At 35.6% G+C, this 26,176-nt stretch overlaps 1 protein-coding gene and 1 pseudogene across 1 annotated transcript in view; both read right to left on the bottom strand.

The window, feature by feature from the left end:
* Trdn (triadin) overlaps positions 1 to 26,176 on the bottom strand; it is a 444,085-nt gene that overhangs the window by 99,285 nt on the left and 318,624 nt on the right. Inside the window, exons 23-24 of the mRNA XM_045159783.1 lie at positions 17,007 to 17,054; positions 12,065 to 12,115 (exon numbers count right to left, since the gene is read on the bottom strand). Coding sequence (XP_045015718.1) covers positions 12,065 to 12,115; positions 17,007 to 17,054 — 99 coding nt within the window. The remainder of the gene's footprint in view (positions 1 to 12,064; positions 12,116 to 17,006; positions 17,055 to 26,176) is intronic.
* On the bottom strand, positions 4,860 to 5,803 carry LOC101616791 (annotated as a pseudogene).

The following is a 26,176-nucleotide window of genomic DNA, read 5'->3' as shown; positions in this document are numbered from 1 at the left end:
CCAGCACCTCCAGACACTGCAAAAGAACTCCAGAAACATGTGCCACCTTGTACATCTAGATTATATGGGTCCTGGAAAATCAAACCAGGGTCCTTTGGGCGAGTGCCTTAACTACTAAGCCATCTTTACAACTCCTGTCTCTTATTTTGTCACGCATATTATACTTTACCTGAAGTTAAGGGGTGCCAACTGGCAGAGGACAGAAACCTACAGTCACCCTGCCATATGCATCCCAAATCCGTGGCAGCTCACTATATGACTTGGGCAAGGCATTCTAAGTGCTTCCTTTTTCAAATTAAGAAAAGCAGGATTTCTGTGCAAATTCAACTGAACATTATATGCGGTCTTAGCATGATGATAGGTGTAAAGCAAATAGTGCCTGATTGTCATTTTGTTAATATTTTCAATTATTTTTCTCATACTCTTCTGAGATAATGTTAAATGAATTCTAAATACAATATGTATTTTACAATAAACCGAAGTTATACTTACTATAAATAACATGCAAAGATATATCCTAAACTCATGGCTTTTGTAACATTGAGTAATCATTTGGATTTTATGATGAAATCTCACTACAACAAATACCACTAATAATACCTCTACTACTGCTATATAGGCACCTTTCTTAAGTTGTCTTTTGTATGAGTTCTTACTGAATGAGATATAGAACTACCATCACTACACATAATCTGAATTTAGTATTGCAGACACTAAATTTTTGTCTTTTCCCAAATATGTCTTAAGATGAACACTTGTTTGCAAAGAACCTTTCTGCTATAACATGTAGCACTGTTTTTGTCATCTGTGAATCCATTGTTTTGTTTGTTTGTTTTTTGTTGTTGTTACTAAGATCAGCATAACTGAGTCAAGATCTGAATGGCTTTCACTTTGATTCAGAGCTATTCCAATCCACAAAGTTTCAAAGCAGCTGTTAATTGCGTTGAGGTCAGCCACACAGGTAGCCTGTACCTGGTATCTTCTACTCTTCAATGATCTCTCTCTTTCTGTTTATTAAAATGTACCATTGGTGGTTCAACTTAACATTTTTATATCCTCTTAACTAATAACATATATTTTTAAATTTCATACATTTTTATGCTTCCATTTTCCCTGATTGTATTTCTAAGTCAGCCTCATCTGTGTTCATGAATTAAGGGATTTTTTTCAAGCATAAAGTAAAGGTCATTCCCAGGTGACTACTGAAACTCATGTAAATTCAGGAAGTTCAGAGATTGCTTTGGCTCTGTAGTTGGAAAGAAAAATCACAGAAAATCATACAAAAACAAGAACAACAAACAAACAAACAAAAAAAGTTTTTTAAAAAATCCATTACTATGACATTTATTTTATTTGCCAACCAAAGTATTTAATATGTGGCTTCTGAATCTCCATAAGTTTCAATTTTCTCATCTTGAGAAATAGGAACAGTGATAATTAGGTAAGCCATTTGTGGTTAATATTGAGCTGAATAATTTTTATTTAAAAAAATTTCATTTATGTATTTGAAAGAGAAAAAGGGGTAGAAACAGAAAGCGGGAGAGAGAGAGATAGAGTGAGAGAGAGAGGGAGAGAAAGAGAGAGTAGGAGGGAGGTTGGATGCACCAGGGCATGCCAACTGTTGCAAATGAACTCCAAATGCATATGTCACCTTGTGCATCTGACTTATGTCGGTCCTGGGAAATCAAACATAGGTCCTTTGGATATGCAGGCAAGCACCTTAACCACTAAGCCATCTCTTGAGCCCAGTATGAATAATTTTACCAATATTTCCTTACTAGTATCTAGATAATAGGGATCCATGTAGAGGTAAAGATTTTGACCCATTTTATCTAAGGCCACATTAGTGGTCATTTCATATTTTTATCCTTTCCATCTCTCAGTTTCACACTTTTTTTGTGTGGACTTTTAAGACAGATTTTGTATTGCTCAATTGATATATGACAATGTTCAGTTTTCTGAACATGCAAATTGCTATTAATACACACAAATTTAAAGCACCATCACAAAATGAAAAGAAAATCAAATTTCAAAATTCCCTTTAGTTTATCTGAACCAAAATATGAATAGGATACTTAACCTAATAAGTAAATTCCTTACATGGGACAAAATTCACATTGGAACTGACAAGTGACCCAGCAGACATTGGGTACTACAACATATTTTCTTCAGGCTTTTAAATTTAATTGGTGACACTCACTAAAATTCTCCAGAGTGGCTAAGAGTTGGTATTTTGACAATTTAAGACAGATTCTCAGTATATTGAGTAATGAACTTTTTCCATAGTATATCTGCACATACATACATACACACATACAATTTGTCTGTCTCTCCCTGCCTATTTCTGGGTCTTCCATTTATCACCTCTTAGGTAAACAACAACAACAACAAAACTCCTGCCCTTTGTAAATTCATATGTCATACGGGTGCAGTGCTAAGATGTCTATGGTTTCCAATGCAAGTGCCTGATGTCTGAATCAATATGTCATACATAACCTTGATATTGCAGTTCTTTCTAAGAAAGCTACTCATAGGCTTTTGATGTTTCAAAGAAGTTTGCTAAATGGACACGAAAGATGCCAAACAGGCTAAAGGCATTGTCTCTGTTGTACAGAGTAAGTGCCTGCATTGTCCCTGCTTCATTCTATCATTTATCTCATGATTTTTTTGTCTCAGGTATATGCTAAATACTAGGAATTGATAGTGTCCCTGAACCTTTATCTGTTCTGTATTTCCTGTCTGCTTATGTATCATCTCATTATTCCTCCTTTCCCTTAAGTATCCCAATGTAACTCTTGTGCATTTATACAGGCAAGTTAAAATTGGAGCTAGCTACACACATTGTAGGTCACATGAAAAATCTTCAGCAAGAACCAGTCCTTGTGATGTTTTAAGATTGTGAGATAACTCCTAAAATATGTTTTATCTAGTGAACTAGTAGACTAAAACATTCAATGGGTCTAGAAATTTTGAGTCAATCCCTTGGCAAGTTCAACAAGAAGATACTACTTGGTTGTTCAAGGGTAGTTTGTAACTATATTCTTCTATATTTGTATGGGTACCAGCTTTGATTTTCTAAGCTTGAACTGAGAAAAGTGCTGCCAATTAAAGGTTTAAATGAAAGTTCAGATCACCCTATATCTGGTTCAAATATGTAGAAATAATAGATAACCATATCTGAAATTAATATGTTGAAAAAATTTAAAGTGGGCAAGGAAAATGAGAAGGATTGTTGTGACATTAAAAAAAATTACCACTTAAGAAAAGCATATTGGAGTGATGAGAAAACAAACTGAGTGGCAGTGCCCCACTCTTGTTCTACATACCATTATTTAAGGGCTTCAATAGATAGAATGAAAAAAATAGAAATATTAACACTTTGAACTTACAAATGCTTGTGTATATATATAATTCATTAATAATTTTACATATATGCTAATTAAAGGGTGGTTACTATGATGGTTTGTAATAAATATGTCTGGTTAGGCAAGTTAAGTTCTTGCATTATTTATTTTCAAAAGTGTTCCCCAGTACTTTTCTTTTAGATTTCAAGATAAAGTTTTAAAAAATGCATCATGTTCTACTTTAAAATATTTTTATTATATTTGATGGAATTTATATACTGATTTAAAAGGAAATAAAATACTCTATAAACAGGAAATATTTCTTCATCCATGATGATTCTTTTAAATGGATTTCAGAAGGTTTTTCAGGATATTTATTTGAAATTTTATAAGTATGTGGTTGTATTAGCTAGGTGTGGTGGCACATGTCTTTAATCCCAGCACTTGGGAGGCAGAGGTAGGAGAATTGCCATGAGTTCAAGGCAACCCTGAGACTATAGAGTGAATTCCAGGACAGCCTGGACTAGAGTGAAACCCTACCTCAAAAAACAACAATAATAATAATGATGATGATAATAAATAAAAATATGTGGTTATATTTGTTCTTAGTAAGATATTGATTTTGTTTGTCGTATGATGGTTTAAATGAAATTTTGTTTCCCATAGGCTCTTGTGTTGTACATACTTTGTCCTAGCTAGTGGTAAATTGAGAACATTGCTGAGCCTTTGAAGGAGATATGGAGCAAGGGTCAACATAGCCCAGCTCTAAGCCCACTCCTCTGACTACTTTCTGCTGCTGTGGAGGTGTGATACCCAGGTGGCCACTTGTTCTTGCTATGTTTTCCCCACCATGATGGAATCTCCAATCAAAACGGCAAGCCAAATTAAAACCTTTACTTCCTTAAGCTGCTTCTGCTTGGGTGGTCATTGCCAGCAATGAGAGGGGAACTGCTAAACTTGTTAACACTACCTATGTAACTCATGTGTTTTTATATTAGTCATTGCTAATGATTAAGAATACTTTTGCATTTTTTAGGTTGAAATGGTATCCAGAAATTTTGTTAATTTCTGTGACTCTGGCCAAAAATATTTTGTAGATGGCTTGAGTATAATTTCTTGGTGCTTCCTCCATGATCCAAGGCTTAATAGAAAACCCCAGAAACCAGAAATTATAAATAGGTATTTCGGGACAGAAAGGCAGGATTGGGTACAAGGACACTAGGCTAATGGCAACAGGTTCAACCACCATGCCACATGCTCTGCTCAGTACATTCCAGTGCCTGAGGTCAGTTGATGTCATGTGTATATATCCTGTCACATCTCAAGTGCCCACAACTGCTATGTTCAGTATAAAAGGGGGTAAGGACAACATATAGAAGAGGAAAGAACAGTTCCAATAATCTTGCCAACTATTCTAGATTTTCAATATGAAGGGTTAACTTCTAAACTATAATTAGCTGGAATGTAAGTGAAATCTAGTCAGAGAGCCACTGGGTTTACAAAACCACACTTGTCTCATTTACCTCTAATTTTGAAATGATTCCTTCCTTTGCTGAGCATGCACATTAGCAATGGAGAAAGCAGTGCCTCTGCTATACCAGCTGGTGCTAAGGATTTTAATGCTTCCAAAAGATGAGAGCACTTTATTAGGTACCAGAAGGCTTCTTCCCTGTCATCAAAGATGCTCCTATGTAAGTTACTTTTGAACTTTATTTCAAGCTTACACTGTGCAAATTCTAGCAGTGGTTTAGGATAATCTCCAAACACTTCCTGGGTCACTCTTTGGAATCTCTCTTTTTCCAATGTGTTTTCATGAATCATCCTTAAATCCATGTTTTCAAAGATCTGACTATACCTTTTAAAATCAATATCCTGGAGAGAATCCAGGTATCCGCTTCTCAGATCCATCTATACAATCTGATGGTGTTGGCTGGCAATTACCAGTGCCTGCTTGAGAAGGGGAACAGTGCTCTTCAGATAGGTGGAAGAAGTGAAGGCATACGGGTCTGTAAATAGTTCACCACAAACAAAGGTTTGTACTGGTTTGGCTTTATGTTTTATGTTCCCCAGGCAATTTGAATCACACTTCATTTTTCTCAGCATCTCTGAAGTTTGCTGTTGTATTTTTAATGCTCTCTGAAGAGTTTTCTTACATGAAATTTTGAATTGTTCCATATCAAAAAGGTCAACATCTTCATCTGTTCCTTTACTCATCTGCAAAACATTCTAGAATTCCTGGTGCTGATGAAGTTGAGGATAGACAATGTCTTACTACAGTAACTACAGTTGTATACATCTCTTCACAGAGTAGAAGCAAATCCTGAGCCTGAGATTCCTTTCTCTGCTTGATTACAGTCTTCAATTGGCTTTTAGACAACATATTCCAGGCTTTTAGTATGATCATCATTTCACACATAGGGGTTGGTCTTCCTAAAAACATTAGCATCAGTATCATCCATAGTCTACCTCACCAGCCATCTCCTTGTGGAAATTTTGATGGAGATGACCATGTCTTCTGCAAATGCAAAAGCTCCACTGTTCCCATTCCAATTTTTATACCACCTCCCATGGATAATTTCTTAGGTACAATATTGAAACTAGAAGGGCATTTCTAGAGGACTCCTCATTTCTATGGGCATGCTTATGATGACAAAACTGCTGTTTAGCTTTTATTATCTTGCTAACTGGACATTTCTAATGAATTAATGCTGGAGTTTGTGAACTACGTTTTTCTTTATTAATAGAAATGAAAAAAAAGTCTTTATCTGTTTCTATAGCTAACAAATTCCTAAGTCATGGTGTTTTATGAAAAGTTTAAATAATTACATGTTATTTAGAATTATTATACTATATAGTTACCTGGGATTTTCTTTTGAAATGTCCATTGCCATTTTGCAGTACATTTATCTTAATAGTCCTACCGGTGCTCAACATTATCGAATTCTGTTATGTTTTTTTCCTAATTACAAAACACTGTAGCGGAAGATGAGTCTTCTATCTTCCTGCCTTTGCATGGGGAGGTAGGGGCCTGATTTTGTAGATGTTGATTCCCAAGGAAAATGGCCTCACCATATTCAACTTCCTCCTGGAATACCCTTCATTCTCTTGTCACCATTAACACTGCAGTGCTGCTTCTGCAAACTTCCTGTCCTTTTGTTTACTAGAGTTGAGTTCAGTCTCGTTCCAAATGGAACGTCCTGTCTTCCCTATTACAAGTAGCCTACATTGTAGGTTTAATTTTGGTGTAGTTATTTTGTTGATATTTATTTGACATTAAGCTTATCTCATCATCAGGTAAAAACTTTAGTAAATTCCCTGCTTATTTTCTTATCTAAAATAATCTTCTCAATTTAGGAATCAAGCTGCTTACTGTGTGATTTTGAAGGTAAGGCAATTATTTCTTATTTTTTCAGATGTTTTGTTTTGAGCAAATCTTAGTCACTTAATTTTTTTAAATAAATAGCTTATTTTATTTAAATTCTAAAAATATTTATGTAAATTTCAATATTATATTTGCCTAAGATGTGATTTTTTTGTTTCTTGTGAAAAGTGTTGCATATTTCTTTTCCATATGTTGCATTTATTAACTCTTCTCTCTTTCCTTTTCTTATATCTTAGGTTTCCTTTTTGTCTTTCACACTTTATTCTATTATGGCATCAGTTTTGGTAGAGATCTGTACATTTTATCAAAAAATATTCCCACTCACAATTTATTTATCATTTTATGATTTGGTATTTCTTTACTATTAGGATTTTGTTTGGTTAATTTCTCTAGGCAATTTCTGACCTAAGTGTCAAACTTATTTGTACATAGCACATGTGTAATATTATATGAGTCCATGTATTAGAGTATGCCATTTATATTTACCACATACTGGTTTTAAGCTTGTTTCATCACTGTACTATTATCTTGACATACACAATATGCACCATTTTGTATAATCACCTTGAAGGGTAGACTAAAATTTATATGTAACAAAAAGTACAAACTCTTCATCTCCAACACCATCAATTTCCTTTTTCCATTCACCTGCCACCATCAACATCAGAAGTCCAAAACCCTCCCAGTGGCAGAGAATGCCATTGCTATCAACTATGTGAGCCCTCCTTCCTTCTCTTCAGATTGTGATACCAAATACACGACTAACCTAAAAACTTGTGCTGAGACTGAACAGTGAGAGCACTCCACCCCCACAGCACCAGGACTTAATGAATCATCTGGCATATGACTGTTTCAGTGGGCTTGGATATGTGCTGGTATTTCAACCTGAGAGTTGTATAACTGTCACTCTGGGTTTTCTTCTTTCTTTTCTTAAAATATTTTTAAATTTTTAAATTTTTAATCCTTTCCAGATCCACCCATTTTCCTGCAAATTTCATAACTTCATTTTCCTTTCAACTGTGCTCATGTACCTTCTGCCCTTGCCCCCAGTCTAACACTGAACCTCCAGTCAAACATCTTCTTTGATGAATATAGACTCTTCCCACAGTCCTGAGTGGGATATTTCTACAAATCATTCTCTCAGGAAGTGGCTGGTCTCAGAACCTGGGTATGATGCTGATTTCACTTTTTCCACTTTCCAAAGTCTACAGTTTCCTATAAACTCCCCTGTAAATATAAATTATCTTGAGAAGTGCTGCTGGCAGCTGTTTTTTCTAGTTTACTTTCTTCAATGTGTTGTGTGTGTATGTGTGTGTGTGTGTGTGTGTGTGTGTGTGTGTTGGGGAGGGTGGTTCACTTCCAAATTGGGTCAATTGCAGAGTCTTGTTTCTATTCCCTGTTTCCTACAATCATTGCATTAAATACAGGGAAGCATAACTTCTGGTCAGCAATTCTATTTAAGAAGACCCTATGAGGCCTCCATCTGATTATTTGCCTTGTTTACCATTGTGTTTTCACCACTTATATTAGCTTTTTTTGATTGTGTGTCATCATCTTGAAAAAGTTATCCATCTACATTGATATTTTATTGTAAAGACTAGAGAAGAGACCTCTATGTCTCTATGTATTTCCCTTTTCATGAGAAATGAGACTTCCATAGCCATATTTCATGTCTCTACCATGTAATTCTTGAGTTGGGATTTCTAGTCATGGGTCCTGAACAAGATTTTTATTTTAACTCTATAGGAAATGTTAGTGCATGATGAGGTTTTAGAACACAAACTAGAATTAAACTTTCTTTTGTTAAAATATGTTTATTTATGTTCAAGTACAGAGAGACATGGAAGACAGAGAGAATGGTGTGCCTGGGCCTCCAGTGACTGCAATTTCAGATTTGTGTGTCATCTTATGCATCTGGTTTTATGTTGACACCAGGGAATCAAAGCAGGGCCCATAGGTGTTGCAGACAAGTGCCTTAACCACTGGGCAATCTCTCCTGCCCAAATTAAACTTTCTTTAAAAATTGATATCTGGTTATGAAGGTTAAGTCAAAATGTAATTTTGTTTTAATTCATGACATGTCACTGTACCCTTTTAAGGAAAGAGAGTCTAAAGGGATATCATTAGTCAAAGGCAAAAACAGTAATTGCTTTATAATGAAATATTCAAGTATGCCATTCATGCTCAGCATCTGAATATTGTCTGGTTTGAAATAAGATGAATGGACTTGCCAAATACCATTAAAATATTTCTGGCCTGTAACTCCCAGTACCATAAATTGGTTGCTACTCAATGATCTATGGATCAGAGAGCCCTACAAGGTCCCTAAAACAAGACAGGTTGCTGTCAAAGCACTTGATTACCTGCTTGAGGCAAAAGGTAAGACTATTAATGAAGACACCATATGCTGCCCACATGTAGCATGGAGAACTGGAATCCAGAAGAAAGCCAGTCCCAAGACAATTTGCCTGTCTAATGCGAAAAGTGCTACATGAGCTAATAGAGGAAGTGGCCAACAAGTGGTCTGAGGAACCAGACGTCTAAGCTACTCAGCAGCAAACAACCTTACAGAACATACACGCCAGTGACACACAGCCTCGGTGACTAATCAATAGCTTTCAGATTGGCTAAGAGATCCACTCATTGTAAAGAAACCCTATCTGGAATTAGGAACCAGATCAGAATCCTCTGGAAACAAAGGTTATGCTCTCAAGTGTCAAGCTCTAACTAGTCTTTGGCTAAAAGAAGGGTTACATATATCAAATTATCCCTAAATTAAAAATGTGATTCACATTTAAACTGTGTAGACTTCATTCTCCAATGGAGAATCTCTTCTTTTTCAGAAGGTACCAAGACTCAAGGAGATAAACTACCCCCTGCAATTAAGCCAAGCCACAGCTGGAACCACAGAGGAATTGCAGAGACAAGCAAGAGAGCTACTTCTATGCTGAACCTAATAATCAGCACCAGGGTGAAGGGGACAGACCCTGAGGATACTCAATACTTACCAAAGCAGAGATCCAGAGGTTCCTAAGAGGTCATCACAGAAGTAGACTTAAAACTTACCCACCATGGCTCAGGGAATTTTGTGGAAGAGGGGTCATATAGATTGTAAGAGCCACAGGTTGAGATATCATGCCCAAAGGCATTCCCTCCCCCTCAAAAAATAACTAACTGCTTTTCCCACAACTTAAAGCTCTCAACCCCATAAGGAATACCTGCAACCCCACTGAGGAGGTTCCTCAGCAGAATGGGGGCAGTGATGAGGGAAAAGAAAGAGTGTACTAACACATGATGTATCCATACAAAATATGTTGTTAATAATAATAATAAAGACAAAAATAAAATAGTTCTAGCACACATAGAGGAGAAATCCCTATTGCTATAAGTAGGAAAAAATGTTTAGATATTCTTGAGATGATTTGAAGGTTAAACTTCTAAAATAGTAATAACAATTGAATGAAAATTAAAATAATAACTTTAGTGACCTAGCTTTTTTTTTTTTAACCTACACTGATCCACGTATTCTACTAAACCTTATGAAAAAAAAAATCACGGAAAACAGTAGTTCAACATTAGTGAAATGATTTTCTTCAACAAAATGCCCTTTCCCCTGTCACTGTTGTCTCTGACCATGAAGTAGCTGTGGCTAGATTAACTACATGTCATGCGATCATGAACTAAGACATCTGTAAGGGTAAGAAAAACACTGTGACTGAAATAGAAATGAACAAAGGACTTTCTTAACACAACTGAAATATGCAGCATTCCTACCTCTTCTTCATTTTACATAATTGCCTTGGATTTACAAATGAAATGTTGAAATGTTGGGTAAAGAAATCACTTAAAATGTCATAAAATCATTACCACTCAATTTTTATGTAAAAGCCCAAAGCAATTAATAGTGAGGGTGTGTCAAAAAATTTGCTTAAAATTAAATAGGCTTGTGTTTCAAAACATCCAGGATAATTTCTTTATACTTCCCAATTAATTCATCCGTTCAGTAACAAATTGTACAAATATCTGCCTATTAGAAATTTAATAAAACATGTGCAAATCCTTATTACTTAATTATGCCAAAACAGCAAAATTATACCTAACACCAATGAATTTGCTATCATAATGGATGATTAAACACAAGTTCTGGGTATGATAATGCATTTTTGTAATGAAGCCTTGATGTCTGAACATGTTTGAACACATACTGCTTTCAAGAAACAAGTACATATGTGTGCTGAGAAACAATCATGTCGTGCTCTTATTTTTCATTAAATAACAATTTTGTTTAATTTAATATTAATTGAAAAATTAGAAACCGTGACTTATGGGGATGGTTATTATACATGGACTAATAGGGTCTCCCCAAGCATTCTTCATTTGTTCTATTGACGTTCCTGCCAGCCTTTCCTTCCTGCTGCTCTGTGCATCTCTACAACTCCAACATACATTTACATAAATTAATCGTAAGTATTTTATCCAGCACATAATAAAAATAGGCAGTAGCAAAAAAAACACACCATGTCTTCCTCTGTTCTTCAAATGTTTGTCCTGATTTTCTTTAATCTATATCTCATATTCATAACAGTATGTTTTTTCATAGTTTGATGCTTCATTAATAACAGTATGATGGAAATCTTATCACGTTCCTTTTGACACTGAGAAATACTAGACAACTGTGAGCACAGTGCTTTGCTGAGAAGGATGCTTGCATCAGTTCAAATTGAAATATTAGTTATTTTGGATTTTAGCACCTGTAATCTGATAACAGGTTCCACATCATACCAGAATCCATTTTCCATGCAGCATGGTACCTTAGAGGGAGGCAGAGTTCTTGCTTTAGGAAAGTGTAATTCTCATGCTGGCTCTCTACGTACTACAATAACGTTCGATAGTTTCCAGATTACTCAAACTTCATTTATCTATTAAATGTGAGACTTGGATTTTTGGTTCTAAGTACACTATTTATGTCATATTTTAAGATTCTATTATATTTTATCTTAGAAAGTGGTATTTCATTTGGTTTATATGGGTATTCTTAAAATTCTTCTTTTGGATCATTGCAAAATATATTCCTAACAATCCACGGGGGACCCATGGATTCAAAATAAATGGAGTTTCTTCATTTTTGGTTTTCAAAGCATTTCTGACATGGCTCCTATTTGCTTCTTATTTCATTGTATAATTTAGAATTTGTTGATGGACAATGAGTATTTTTCCTTGGTTTTAAAACATAGGAATATATGAAAAGTACAGTTTTTGAAATCCTGAGAAAAATAATATATTACATTATTCCAAATAAAAAGATGAATGTGTTTCACATTTCATTACACAGTATTACCTTTTTCCTTTCCAGAAGCCGAGACCTTCACTTCTTTCCCCTTGGTAAGGTCTGGAAAGAAATGTTAAGCATTTATTGAAAGCTATAGCACAGAAATTTGGAATCACATGAATAATGGAGGTACTGAACTGTCCATAGGCTGAATATAGGAAGAAAGGAGATGAGTTTCTTTGCTAAAGATAATTCCTACCAGCCAAAAGAAACAACAATGTTGAATGCAGCATGCTCATCTCTGGTAGTTAACACACACTGTTGAACAGGTTATAATCTCTTTTCAATTTAAGAGAATGGGCATTTGAATTGGTAGGTACTTAATATTTATTTGTGTTTTAGAAGACACATGACTTCAGCACCTAGAGTTATTTCCATAGTATTTAATCAGGTCTAGTGTATTTTATTTTCAAACATATAAACCTGCAGGTCTGCAGAAATGGCTTAGCCGTTAAGGCATTTGCCTGGAAGGCTAAGTATTCCAGTTCGATTCCCCAGGACAATGTAAGCCAGATGCACAAGGGGGCACATATATCTGGAGTTCATTTGCAGTGGCTAAAGGCCCTAGCATGACCTTTCTCTCCATGTGCCTCTTTCTCTCTCTCAAATAAATGACTAAACAAATATTTAAAAAATATATAAACCTCCAACTGGAAGATACTGTATCTAACATGTAATGTAGCATTTTAATCTTTAGAGTACAGTAAAATCATCAAGATAAAAATTAAATATATATTGAGAGAGACTTTTATTCATGAGACAATTTTATATAGATCGTTACAAATGCCTAACTAAAATGCAATCTGGAGTGGAAATGTGTTTTTAAAAATATACTTTCTTCCACCAGCTTCAATCCCAGGTGATTGCTAACATATAAAAGATGCAGAAATATGTATAAACAATGCTGTGAGCATCATTGCAGTTTCCAAACAGCATACTAACAACTAGAAGGTAAATTTGTTTTTATTTCCTTTTTAACCCTTACAGCTCAATATTATTTTGTAAGTAAAAATAAGCTATGCAGTGGGATTTTAGGGAGAGAGCCATCTTTCCAGTCCTTTTTCACTTTCTTCCTTATGGCTTGGGGTGGAAATGAAGAGAAAATGATTGCTTCACTAGTAAATGGAGATGTGGTCCACCCACCCCTGAGAGTTGGCTCAGTTCAGGTGGCTAAGTTTCTGACAAGAATTGATCAGAGATATTTTATTAAGTGAAATAACAAAGCACAGAAAGTCAGATGACACATCTCACATAGATATATAGCCAAGCAAACAATTAGATAGTGAACAGAGAAGGATGGGTGGCAAGAATGTTATTAAATCAATATGAAGTTTCACTTAAACAGGAGAAATAAGTTGTATTGTTCTATCTCACATAATAGTGACAACAATAAGTATTAATTTTGGCACATTATAAAGTTGGAAAAGAATAGATTTTAAAAGGTTTTACCATACAAATAAATATGGGCAATGGACTTGTTAATATTGACTTAACCACCTCACATTGTAAACATACTTCAAAGTCTTACCTTGTATGCTGTACATGTATATAATTATTGTTAACTAAAATAAAGTTTAAAGTATTAAATCCTTCAAAGCAAGATTTTTCTTAGGAAAATCCACTGTACATTATGTATCTACAGGGTGTTCAGAATGTTTTAATTAGCATCTGTGGCCAAGCAAGGATCATACCGTCATTTGGAGTGCTGATGATAGATAGGGTCAACCTTCCTTCTGGATTTGAGTATATGACAGTGAAACCAAGTGCCATAAATTGAACAAACACACTGGGAAACTTCATTATTTTTTTAAAGTTATGGGAGTAAATTACTGCTGGTTAAACAAAAATATTGTGTTATGAAATGAGAAGTGGTAGTGGTAACTGATTGCCAGTGTAGCATTCTGGATTCCCAATGTTCCAGATCCTTCATGCTGATTTCCACCGGTGAGTGCACATACTTATGTGAGATTAAAGTAGTTATAAAAAAATACCACACCAACAGAGGATCCCAGGATGTCTTTGGTGCTAGTGGAGAAAGAAGGAAACAGTGGAATAACAAATATATTTTATAAGGAAGGTAAAGCAGAAACTTCTCCAGCCAAAGCTTTGGAGAGAATTCTGTGAAAAGACAGGTGGTTTCTATCTTCAGCATTGCTTGTAACAACATGCCTCCTGTTCCCAGGATGCACTGCTGTACTGGTTTTCTATTTCTTCTGAGCTTCCCTTGTGACCTCAAAATGATTCAACCTAACTTGAGAAGCCCACAAGATTTTCTGAAAAAATATCTGAGTACCCTAAAAGTAAATGAGATCACATTCACACAGGAATCTCAAAGAAACCCATATTTCTGGATTAAGAAGATGTAAAGCAAGTATGTTGGCCAGCACTGGCAACGTTGTTCAATGCACCTGGTCTTCCTTGTCAGGAGTGAGATATCATACAACCCTTGTTGATTTTACAGATAAGTCAATATATTACATTTATAAAGCAGTCTGCATGGTGACTCTCAAATCTTGAGGATCAGGTCCTAGAAGTGTTAATTGTACTGTGATATATATATACTGGAACTTTTCCAAAACTCTCTGGGACAGGAAGCTGTTTAGGGAAAATATCAAGGAGGAACATAGCAATAGTGTCATATTTGGATCAAAAGACAATAAAAGAATTTCAGTGTTTTTCTAAGTTGCCAAGTAGAATTTTGGGAGCAAATTTCAGGCAATTTACTCCATCTTCATTTCTAGGTTTAACTTGAAATGAATGGCCAAGAAAAAGCAAGTTGAACACAAGAGAGACATTGGGCAATAATCAGTGACATGATCCTAAGTATTCTAAGTATCCTCTAGAGGGCTTTAGATCCCATATACACAGGGGCAGGTCACTTCATAAGTTCCTTCTTAGTATAATAAAGCAGAGGAGTCTAATAACACACTTGGTTGCCTTATTTGGGTTTGGTTAGATAGTCCTTGGTTTGTAAGTGGATCTTTCATTAACAGATGGGTCAGAAAAGCAGCAAGAAGAAAGAAGCAATGGCCAAGGGGTAGATGCTCCAGAGAGATAACAAATGACTTGTGTTATTGTGATGATTGATCTCCATTATCAATTATATTGGATTTATAAATACATAATAGACAAATCTCTGGGAAAGTCATTAAGGCAATTGCTATATAGAGGTATAAAGATCACTCTAGGAGTGCAAAGCACCATTCCATGCACTGGTGACATGGACTGAATAAAAAGGAGAAAGAGAGCTGAGACAACTCATGCATCTCTCTGTCTCCTTCATAATTGTGGACTCAACATGAGCAGAGTTCCAAGCTTCTGCCTCCATGATTCCTCAACTATTACGGACTATCTACTGGAGCCATGAGTCATAAATCTTTCTGTCATTAAGCTTCTTTTGTTAGACATTTTTGTAGCAATGAGAAAAGTAACTAAAACACTTATTAGCAGGCTTTTCGGGATTATGAGTTTCCAAGATGCTGAAATAAAGTAGCTATGTGTATGTACAGACACACATGCACTTATGTGTGTAAAGGTGGGCACACCTGGGCCGTGTGTACATGTGGAGGGTCCTCTTTTTTTCACCTCATAAGGCAAGATATCTTGTTCACTGCTCCATTCACTGGAATATCAGATATGTGACCTTTCTGGAAATTCTTCTGCCTCTCTATAGCCTTAGTAGGATTGCAAAAGCCTATCACAGCTTCAGGCTTTTACAAGGACTCTGGGAATTTGAACCCAGTACTCATGGCTTAACATGGCAAGGGCTTTATCCAATGAGCCCTCTCCCCAGCCCAGGTTTACACCTTGCATCCACTAGTGTAAAGAACATAATAGCTGAGCTAGCAGAATATGTCAGTATGCTGCTCTATCTTTAAAATACTCTTCCTTTCACCAAGCTCCCTGTCATTCATATATATATATATATATATATATATATATATATATATATATAATTTTTGTGAGAATATAATATGTTTTTATTTTATTTTTGTATCCTGTGGTTGTCTTTATTGATTATTTCCACATTAGAGGCATAATTATTGAAGGTGACATTTATCAGTCCATGTAAGAAATTAAAGTGAAGAGCATCAGATTTTATGCTTAACAGGGGTATTTTTCTCTTTCCTACTCTGTACATGTATATGTATCTTTATGTAATATGTGTAAAATATTTTGTTATATTAATTCAGAAGGGAGGAGATTTAAGAAAGTCAATCTTTCCTAAGTAGAAACAGTTTGATGTTTTGTGTGCAGATATTTTAAGGAGCAGAAATAGAACTTGGGTGACAGAAAAGGAAACCTGTCAGTCCATCTATGGATTAAAGCACAGCATTTAAATAAGAGCTATATGTTTGCTGTGGCATACAGGTCCTAACAAGGCTAAACTGAACAGTAAATGATGCAGAGAATTTGAAAACAGTAACATTCAGAACTCCCATTTTCATGTCATTATTCTTGTTCTGAGCTTTACCATCTTTGTTTCTCTGTGATGTGTAAGTGATTGTAAGGTATTATGCACCAGATATATAATTTGTGAGTAGATAGAGCAGGGAGAATCAGAGGCTATGGCAAATAAATTCATATACATATAAACTGAATATGTTTTCATTCATTTCATTTCATTGTTTAAGAATAAACCTTTCTTCCTTTAATCAAAGCAAATTTCAGTCATAATGAAAAATAATGTTTTTTAATTTCATGAAATTTAGAAAGATTTATTGTAGAGTACTACAGAGCTTAAGATAAGGGAAAATGGCAAATCTCCTGGAAAATAAGAGGGGCTCAAGTGAGTGGTCCCAAATGTTAGCATTTTAAAACATGCCTCTAACCTGTGTAGTTCTTCTTTATATTTCTGAAAAAGATTTGCCATTAATGTACTGGGCACTTATTCATATATTTTAACTTGTGCATTTGTAATATTATGTTAAATTGAAATTGGTTATATTACCTTTATCCTTCGGATCAGAAGTCTTCCCAGATTTTTCTTTTTTCACTTCTGGAAGAGACATGAGAGGGGATTATTAAATGAATAATAGACATTTAAAAATGAAAAGCTCTTCCTGTGTTTTGTTTATGGAGGCTAAAGAACCAGAGGGCCTCTGGGTTAATTTTCAAGATCCAGTTGTTGGTGGAAATATGCTGTGAATAAGGCAGTGTACACTGGTTTTGTAAAGTCTAGTGTCCATACAGAAAACTGAACTTATGCTACCATGCAGTCAGCCCATTTATCCCTCTACCTGAGCTCTTAGTGAGGATCCAGAATCAACTGGTTGATTTTGAATGAAAACTTCCCAGCTTATCCTTCCAGAATTCCTGACTCTGTAAACCATGAACAAAGTGAAATGAGCTCATTTCATACTGCTTAGTTCTGTCCTATATGTACAACTATCATATGCAAAAATGGTTCCTTAACAGGCAGAAAGATGTTGAACCATATGATTAATAGTCCTTTAGAGACATGTAACAGAAGAGAGAAGATCTATTAATTTTACTTTCAATATAGTGCATGGTAACCCCTGAGGAGATGTCATGTGAATTTAAATTTGTGAGCTGAATAGAATTTTATAATTTCAGTGTTGAATAAAGGTCATTTTAACAGAACATAAATGTATGTTACCTACAACTCTAAAAGCTGAGAATGCTTCCTTCTTTTACAAGAGAATAATCTGCCACTGACTAAGACCCAGAATGGTACAGAGCATTGGAGACAGATACTTTCCTTGGAATACATTATGTTCTATGTGTTAACATGACTCCCAAATACATTGTTCATAAAATCACTGATGAAACTGGTGAAGAGTAACTTATATATGGGTATTTCAGAAATAAATAAGTTTGATTTACAAATGGAAACCACTGCCAATAAGAGCACTGACATGTTTTCTTAAATGCCTTCAATTATGTTATTGCATTCTTCAGACAGATTGGCTTAAGTTAGTGGACAAATTAATTTCATAAAAGTAAAATAGCCATCCTCATTAGTACATTGGTCAGTATACCTGCCTGTCACATGGGAGACTGGGGTTTGATTCCACAATGAGGAGGCAAACAACACTTTTTGGAACACGCAGGAGCCATAAATTGTTATTAGAAAGTTGTCTATGCCAGGGATGGGATACTTTCCAGTGAGTTGTTGGCCAGGGAGGTCATTGATACCTCCAGAACATTACAGACCATTGCTGAGGCTCTTGGTTTCCCACCAGAAATAGATGGTAAGACCCTATTGCTGAAGACTCCACATACTTGGGCTACAAGGTCACTGAGAAATCCTGGTTAAATTGAGCTGAAAACCTCCTCCATGAAGACCAGCTGACAGAAAGCTGGAAAAAACTATTCTGCATGCATTTCCATGAGAGAGAGAGAATTCACCAATGAAAATTAAAACAACAACAACAACAAAAAAAAAAAAAAAAACAGTGGACACTGCAAGCTTTAAATTTGCCCAGGCAGGCCAAATGAGCCAATGGGTGCAGTAATGACATATCTGTTATGGAGGAAACCAAGTACTCTCTAATTGGACTGGAGGCCTGCTCCATGAGAGGGAATATATACATTATACTGAAAACCTACAACATGGATAGTCATGAGCCATAGGGGTGTAATATTTGCTGCTGTCTGGCTAAATGTATATACTATGCTCACCAAACTGACCAGTAAGCACTTCTCTTAATGTTCATACCCATATATTAATGCTACTCTCACTGCTGGTTAGAGAAGCTTCTCTTTTCAGATGGCAGGGATCTTGGGATGACTCAGAAGGCTCCAGGGTTTTGAGAAGAAGTGACAGAGGAGTGCTCAGCACTGAAGTTTCTCTATCATATCTTCCAAGGCTCAGGGTCCATTGTGGAAGAGGTGGTGGAAAGAATGTAAGAGTCAAAGGAAGGGTAGGATTCCTTACAATGTGCTCCTCCAAGCACAAAATTGCCTGGATATACATGACATCGCAGTGCCTGACACTACTTACACAAGATCATCATAATAGGAGGAAAAGATCATGACATCAAAATAAAAGAGACTGATTGAGAGGGGGAGGGGATATGATGGAGATCAGAGTTTCAAAAGGACTAGTGGAGGGAGGGAGGGAGGGCATTGCATTGGGTTATTGTTTACAATTATGGAAGTTGTTAATAAAAATAAATTAAAGTTAAAAAAGTAAAATAACCTAGAAAGGTAAATTTGGTTCTTAATGACACATGCAGACTTTTTCTGATAAAGTAAGGGAGTCTCAAGCTCTTGTTTGATATGTGATGTCAGTTTGTGTGTGCTATGCATGCATGTGTATAGATGTGCATACACGGCCCACACATGCATAGGACAGAGGAGGATGCTGGGTGCCCTGTTCTATCACACCTGATTTCCCTGACACAGCCTATCTGTGAACTTGAGGCTCATTGCTTTTCAGACAGAGTAGCTGACCAGGGAGATCCATTAGTCCTCCTGTCTCTCTCTGCCACTCTCAGTGTTGGCATCGGTGCATGATCACTTTTAACCTTCTACTTATGTGTTGAAGATTGAACTATGGTTCTAATACTAGTACAACAAGTGCTTTTTACTGTTGAGCAATTTCCCCAGAATCTCAAGCTCTAAGGCTTTACTGAAATGTGTTAAATTCAATTACTTGTCCATATCATTGTATCATTTATACACTGGTAATGATGGCATTAAATTTATAAAACTGTCTGTGAGAGTACCATAACTTTAACCACACAAAGATATTGGTTAAAATATCTATATTAGCCAGTATTTAAGTGATTTTCTAAATAAAAATATTCATTTGGGGATAAAATTATTCAATTCCAGTGAATCCAGGCATGTTTTAAAATTAACATGAACATATATCTTTAAAATGTAAATTTAAAGCCAGGCGTGTGGCACATGCCTTTAATCCCAGCACTTGGGGGGCAGAGGCAGGAGGATTGCCATGAGTTCAAGGCCACCCTGAGATGACAGAGTTAATTCTAGGTCAGCTTGCACCAGAGTGAGACCCTAGCTTGAAAAACCAAAAAAAAAAATAAATAAAAAAGTAAATTGAAAAATACCTTATCTTTTCCTTCTAATGTTGTCTTATAGAATATAGAATACATGTATAAACATAATTTTCCTTCTATAAGAACTGGAAGATGGAAATTCTAGGTAGGATGGCAGTTTAGAATCCATGTCTGGATAAGTGGATGATTGACAGGAAGGAGAAGGGCCAGATCTATACCACTGAGGCAATCTACTACAGCTAATTATGTCACTGTCTTATCCAATATTTGATTTACATGCTAGCTAACTCCTCCTATGATGGACCTTAGTGTAGCTGAAGCCCCAGGCACCATTACCACTGCCATTCTGTGAATCAATCTTAATGAATCTATAAGGAACTGCCTTTATAGTAGCGTCACCAGTGAACTTCTACCATGAAAGGACCCTTGGCAATAACTGACACCATGGGGGGCTGCACATGAGCTCATGTATCTGAGTGTAGATGTGGAAGCCAGAGGAAAAACTGGGTTTTCACTCTGTAGGAACACAATCCAGTTTTACATTTTTGTGGTGTGTGTGTGTGTGTGTGTGTGTGTGTGTGTGTGTGTGTGCGAGAGAGAGAGAGAGAGAGACAGAGAGAGAGAGAGAGAGAGGTACACACATACTATGGTGCAGATGTAGAGATCAAAGAACAATCTTGGCATCTTGGTTTTCCTTCTACATTGTCTGAGGCAGGGTATCACTTGTTTTATTTTGTGACTGCAAATGACTGACTAGCTGGCCCATGAGCTTTGGTACTCTCCTGACTCTGCATCACATTGCAGGAGGCACTTTGGGATTACTGACATGTGCACAGCTTGTATTGGCTTTTTGTGGATTCAGAGGATCTAAACTCTGTAATGGGTCTTGCACAGAGAATTCTAATCCCTGAGCATCAGACCAGCTCCTGTCTACCTTATTGAAATTAGACTTTCTTATTGAAAGCTTATAAATAGGCTAGACTCGCTGGCTGGTGAGCCACACAGATGGATATCCCTCTGTACCTGGATGACAAACCTGCATCATTATACTCAATGTTATTTCCAGCAGTGCTGCTCTTCCCAGCCCTTATGTGTACTTAAAGGGAATAGTAGTGCTGAGCATTATCACTAGTCTCTAGCTTATTATTATACATTGTTCTTAAAGACCAAATTCAAAAGTATTTTATTACTACTGATGTTTTACAAGGATATTAACAAAGAAATTTTCATTTGATACTACTCTGTGATGTCAACACCAGGCATAACTACACTGACAAGAACAAAGCATCAACAGAATATTTAAAAGGTCCCAAATGGAGGCAGGAGAAATGGCTTAGTGGTTGAGGCACTTGTCTGTGATGCTTAAGGACTCAGGTCCCATTCCCCAGTACCCATGTAAGTCAAATGCACTTCCAGATGCACATGGTGGCTCATGCATCTGGAGTTTGTTTGCAGTGGTTATAGGCCCTGGTGCACCCATTGTTTTTCTCTCTCTTTACTGCTTTCTCTCTCTCTCTCTCTCTCTCTCTCTCTCTCTCTCTCTCTCTCTCTCTCAAATAAATGAAAAACATACATTTTAAGAGATCCCAACTTAACCATCACTTAGCTGGGTTTACTTGACTGTGTAAAAAATCAAATGTAAACTTCTTTTTTTTTTTTTAAATTTTTTATTTATTTTATTTGAGAGCAAGAGACACAGAGAGAAAGATAGAGGGAGAGAGAGAGCATGGGCGCGCCAGGGCTTCCAGCCACTGCAAACGAACGCCAGACGCGTGCGCCCCCTTGTGCATCTGGCTAACGTGGGACCTGGGGAACTGAGCCTCGAACCGGGGTCCTTAGGCTTCACAGGCAAGCGCTTAACCGCCAAGCCATCTCTCCAGCCCAAACGTAAACTTCTTAAGTGCTGTTTCCCAGCTAACTCTACTGAAGGTGCTCAGAACACCACTTTGAAAATAATCTTTCTTTACCTCCTCTTTAGGTATAACATTCCTATAATTTGTGTATAGTCAAAATATTGTAATATGGGAAATTAGATTGGTGGGAACATGTTAAGTCACACAATGAGATTTGAGAAATTGAGTTCTCAAAGGCCAACTATAACACTGTGCATAAGACTTTGTAAATATACTTGGTGAGCAGGCCTCCTTCCTGACTCAAGCAGTGTATTGCCCAGAAGGCTGGGCTTCATTTGCATTTTATAACTATGACATAAAACATGGGATAGGAACTCAAAGCAAATAGATCATTTATAAATTATATTTAGCTTGGCATGAAATAGTCTTTTCAAAGGTCTTCATATTCTGGTTCTATTGGCATGATCTTTTAGCCAGAGAGTTCTTCAAAGTATCTTATCTAAGTATCCTTCCCTGACATCATTTGAACACCCATTTTGTTGACTAAATTCTGATCTAAATTTAATTGCCAAGCTCTGAAGCTTTGCTGCATGACTACAGGGGTGGGTATCCCTTATTCATGATTTAACAGTCTTGTGGTCATTAAACCTTAATCAGAATACTAGTCTGAATTGGACAGTGGCTTCAGATGGGCACATTTCAGATATTTTTGCCCAACTCTTTCACTAAGATTAGCAAAATATAATGATAATTCTAAAAATCAGTACTTTTATCTTATAAGGTCTTAGATACACATGATTTTAGTTGCTAGTTCAATATTTTGAATTCTAGCTCAAATACAAATCTTTGTTTTTCCAAGAAGAGTTTATTAACAAAGAAATCTTCCTGTAGTTGTAGTTAATATAACATGTGAAGTTTTCCATGTTTGAATCAAGAAACTAAGAGCAGTGCAAGGTTTAAGTCATTCCTGCTTTGATGGATAAAAATAAAACATTGTTTTCTATGGTTATTTATACATTTACATAAAATCTCTTTCACTTCACCTCTATGACCAATGAGTGAGGTGTTACTGGTGTCATTACAGCTGAGGCTGAGAGATCACATGATCAGAAGATTGCCCAAGAGCACAGCTACTAAGTGGCAATGGGAAATGTGGATGCACATTATCACATGAAAATCTTAGGGCTATCCTGGTACACTGTATCTCTGAGATACAGTGAATAGGTAGCACCACATACATTCCGTAGCAATGCACAGAGAGCATAGTTGTTCCTCATTACTGCCACAGCCTCTCTAGGGCTATTTCTAAAGCAGGAACTATGGATTCTAGCACATACTAGGAACTCAGTGTCTGCCTGTTGAGTGAAATAATTAATTTACCAACTACATCCTATGAGGAACATAGGAACTGATTTTTAGAATTATCATTATATTTTGCTAATCTTAGTGAAAGAGTTGGGCAAAAATATCTGAAATGTGCCCATCTGAAGCCACTGTCCAATTCAGACTAGTATTCTGATTAAGGTTTAATGACCACAAGACTGTTAAATCATGAATAAGGGAGACCCACCCCTGTAGTCATGCAGCAAAGCTTCAGAGCTTGGCAATTAAATTTAGATTAGAGAAACATAGGAAGTCTATACACACAAGCCTTGTCATCATTATGATCCCCATTCACAGTTGATTATTTTACAGTTTTGCAATAGTAAAGGTATCAAGTATAATGAAATGGTCCATGTTGTTGGTTTGTTTTTAACACAAAAGGAAGTTATATATATTCCAACCTAGTATTTATTTTTATTATCTAATAAATTTTAGTGAATTTCCAAAATTGAGTAATTTCATATATGCAATTATACTTGTGCCAATGTATTTTTACAGTACTCTCTAATTATCTGGTATTTAAATTAAAATACACCATCCTACTGTAATCATTTTACTTGCTACACAGTTTCAGTATGTTTCTAAAAACTTTATTTCTTTATTGAAGGCTGACAGCACAATACATCTATGTGTAATTCGGGAATCAGGTTCATGATAATCTAAGTGTTCAAAGTCAATCTATGATCTAATAAAAATTGGAAATTTAAGGTGATAGAATGTAACAAAAATGCTAACATTACTAATATAAAAATAAAATGGACTGTGCTGAAGAGATGGTTCAGTGGCAAAGGCATTTGCTTGTAAACTCTGATGGTCCAGGTTGGATTCCTGAATATCCAAGTGAAGCCAGGTGCACGTGGTGGCACATGTGTTTGGAGTTTATTTACACTGACAGGAGGCTGTGTTGTGCCCATATGTTCTCTCTAGCAAATGCAAATATTTAAAAAATATTAAGGATTTTTTTTAACTCTCCTTACTTGGTGTAGAATTTTAAAAATACAGTACTTTGAAATTCATTTAGTGAACTAATTCTTTGAGATTATACACATTTTTTAAATTAAACCATTTAGTGTTTCAGCATGTTTTATTTTTTTTACAGAAAATTTGAGCAGAATGAGAGTGTCTTCAAACTCCCTCTGTTATGGACTGAATGCTTGTTTTAAACAATTTATTTTTTTTCCATTATAACGTCTAGTAGAAGGGTTTTAAGAGGGAGGACTTTGGGTAAGTAGGTTATGAGGGTGAAGATGGAAAAATAATAGTGGACTTGTAGAGCTATATAAAACCCACTAGAGAATTTCCATATTCTTTTTATGCCATGTGAAGATACAAGAATTCAACACCCTGTATCATGGAAGATGACTCCAGAGAATTCTGATAGATAAATTTCTATCGTTTATAACCTACTTCATATGTATATAGTATTTGATTTTTTTGTAAACTTAATGGAAGGCACATTCCCTTAGCATTTCCCCACCAACAATTCCCCTTCCAAGTGTGGTAGATATGTTAAAACCCATTAAATAGGTCACATATGGGATAACTCAATATAGAACACCATATATATATTTCACCATGTTAGTATTGTGCAAAATAGCTTAAACCTAAAAATCTTCCATGTTCTACTTTTCCGGCTTTCCCTTAATATGCCTGGAAATCAATGAACTTTTAGAAGTTTTCCATAGTTAGGCATTCTTTAGATCATATCATAGTGTTGGAGCTATACAAATGGTAGTGTATTTCCATTAGTTCATTTCACTTAGAAATAGGAAGTACTAACACATGAATTTTTAAAAGTCTAAAATCTATGTAGGTAATACCACAAATAAATAAAGGAATTAAATAGAGAGATATTCTATGTTCATGGGTAGAAAGAGATAATAATCTATAGAATTAATACTATCACATCAAGATCCAGCAAGTCATCTACTAAAACAGGTGAAACTACTGAAAAGTTTGCCTATACTTAGAATAGTAAATATAATATAAAACAGAATAGCAAAGTAAGAGCAATAAGATGCCACTGCATGCTAATAGAATAGTTAAAATCAAAACGATGACTACAGCAAATGTTCCTGCGGACATGGAGCAATAGAAACTTTCTTTTCTGATGGTAATGTAGAACGATGCAGACACTTTGAATGACAGTCTTATTCACAGAATAACAAACATGATCTTATTGTTTTGAGTATCATGCCTCAAAATTCATAGGAAAGCATTTAGTTTTATTTCTATCATGTGTTAGTACTTCCTATTGTTTGTTGGTAATATAAACAATATTTCATTATAAATTTCCTTATTCTAGTATCTCATTGTTGGTAGTTGGAGAGTAGCTTTTATCTATTAAATTGTATGCAACATCCTTCATTAGGTCTAATATATTTCTTTTGATTCTTTGGGATTTTTCAGAGGCAACTATGATATTTTCTTATAAAATAGCTTTATTTCTTCGTTCCAGATTTTATATTTTTAAGCCTTTTTCTTGTCTCGATAAGTGTTCAATTGTTGAATAAACACCAAATAAGTTAGCACTGATTCTTTGCTCCTCATCTGAGCAGGAAGAGTGTTTCCTTTCTCACTATTAAACTCAATATTGGCATTTTTGTTCTATAAATTCTTTTTCTAATTTGATTTATTTTCCAACACTTTGTGTAAAATCTGGAATTACAGATTGAGTGCTAAGTTCTTAATCCACTAAACCATCTCTGGTTCCTTTTCCTAGACATTGTTAATAAATTTGCAACAGTTTCTCACTCTTCCTATTTTGATGTACAAAATTATTATCTTTTTTTATTCTTTAGCACATTTATGTAATGAATCACAGTAAATGGTTCAAATGCTGAGAGTCAGCCATTCACATATGGAATGAATCCCATTGTTCATATGTAATATTT

This window comes from Jaculus jaculus, chromosome 9 (assembly GCF_020740685.1).
Source record: "Jaculus jaculus isolate mJacJac1 chromosome 9, mJacJac1.mat.Y.cur, whole genome shotgun sequence".
NCBI classification, from domain to species: domain Eukaryota; kingdom Metazoa; phylum Chordata; class Mammalia; order Rodentia; family Dipodidae; genus Jaculus; species Jaculus jaculus.
This window is presented reverse-complemented; position numbering and strand designations above follow the sequence as displayed.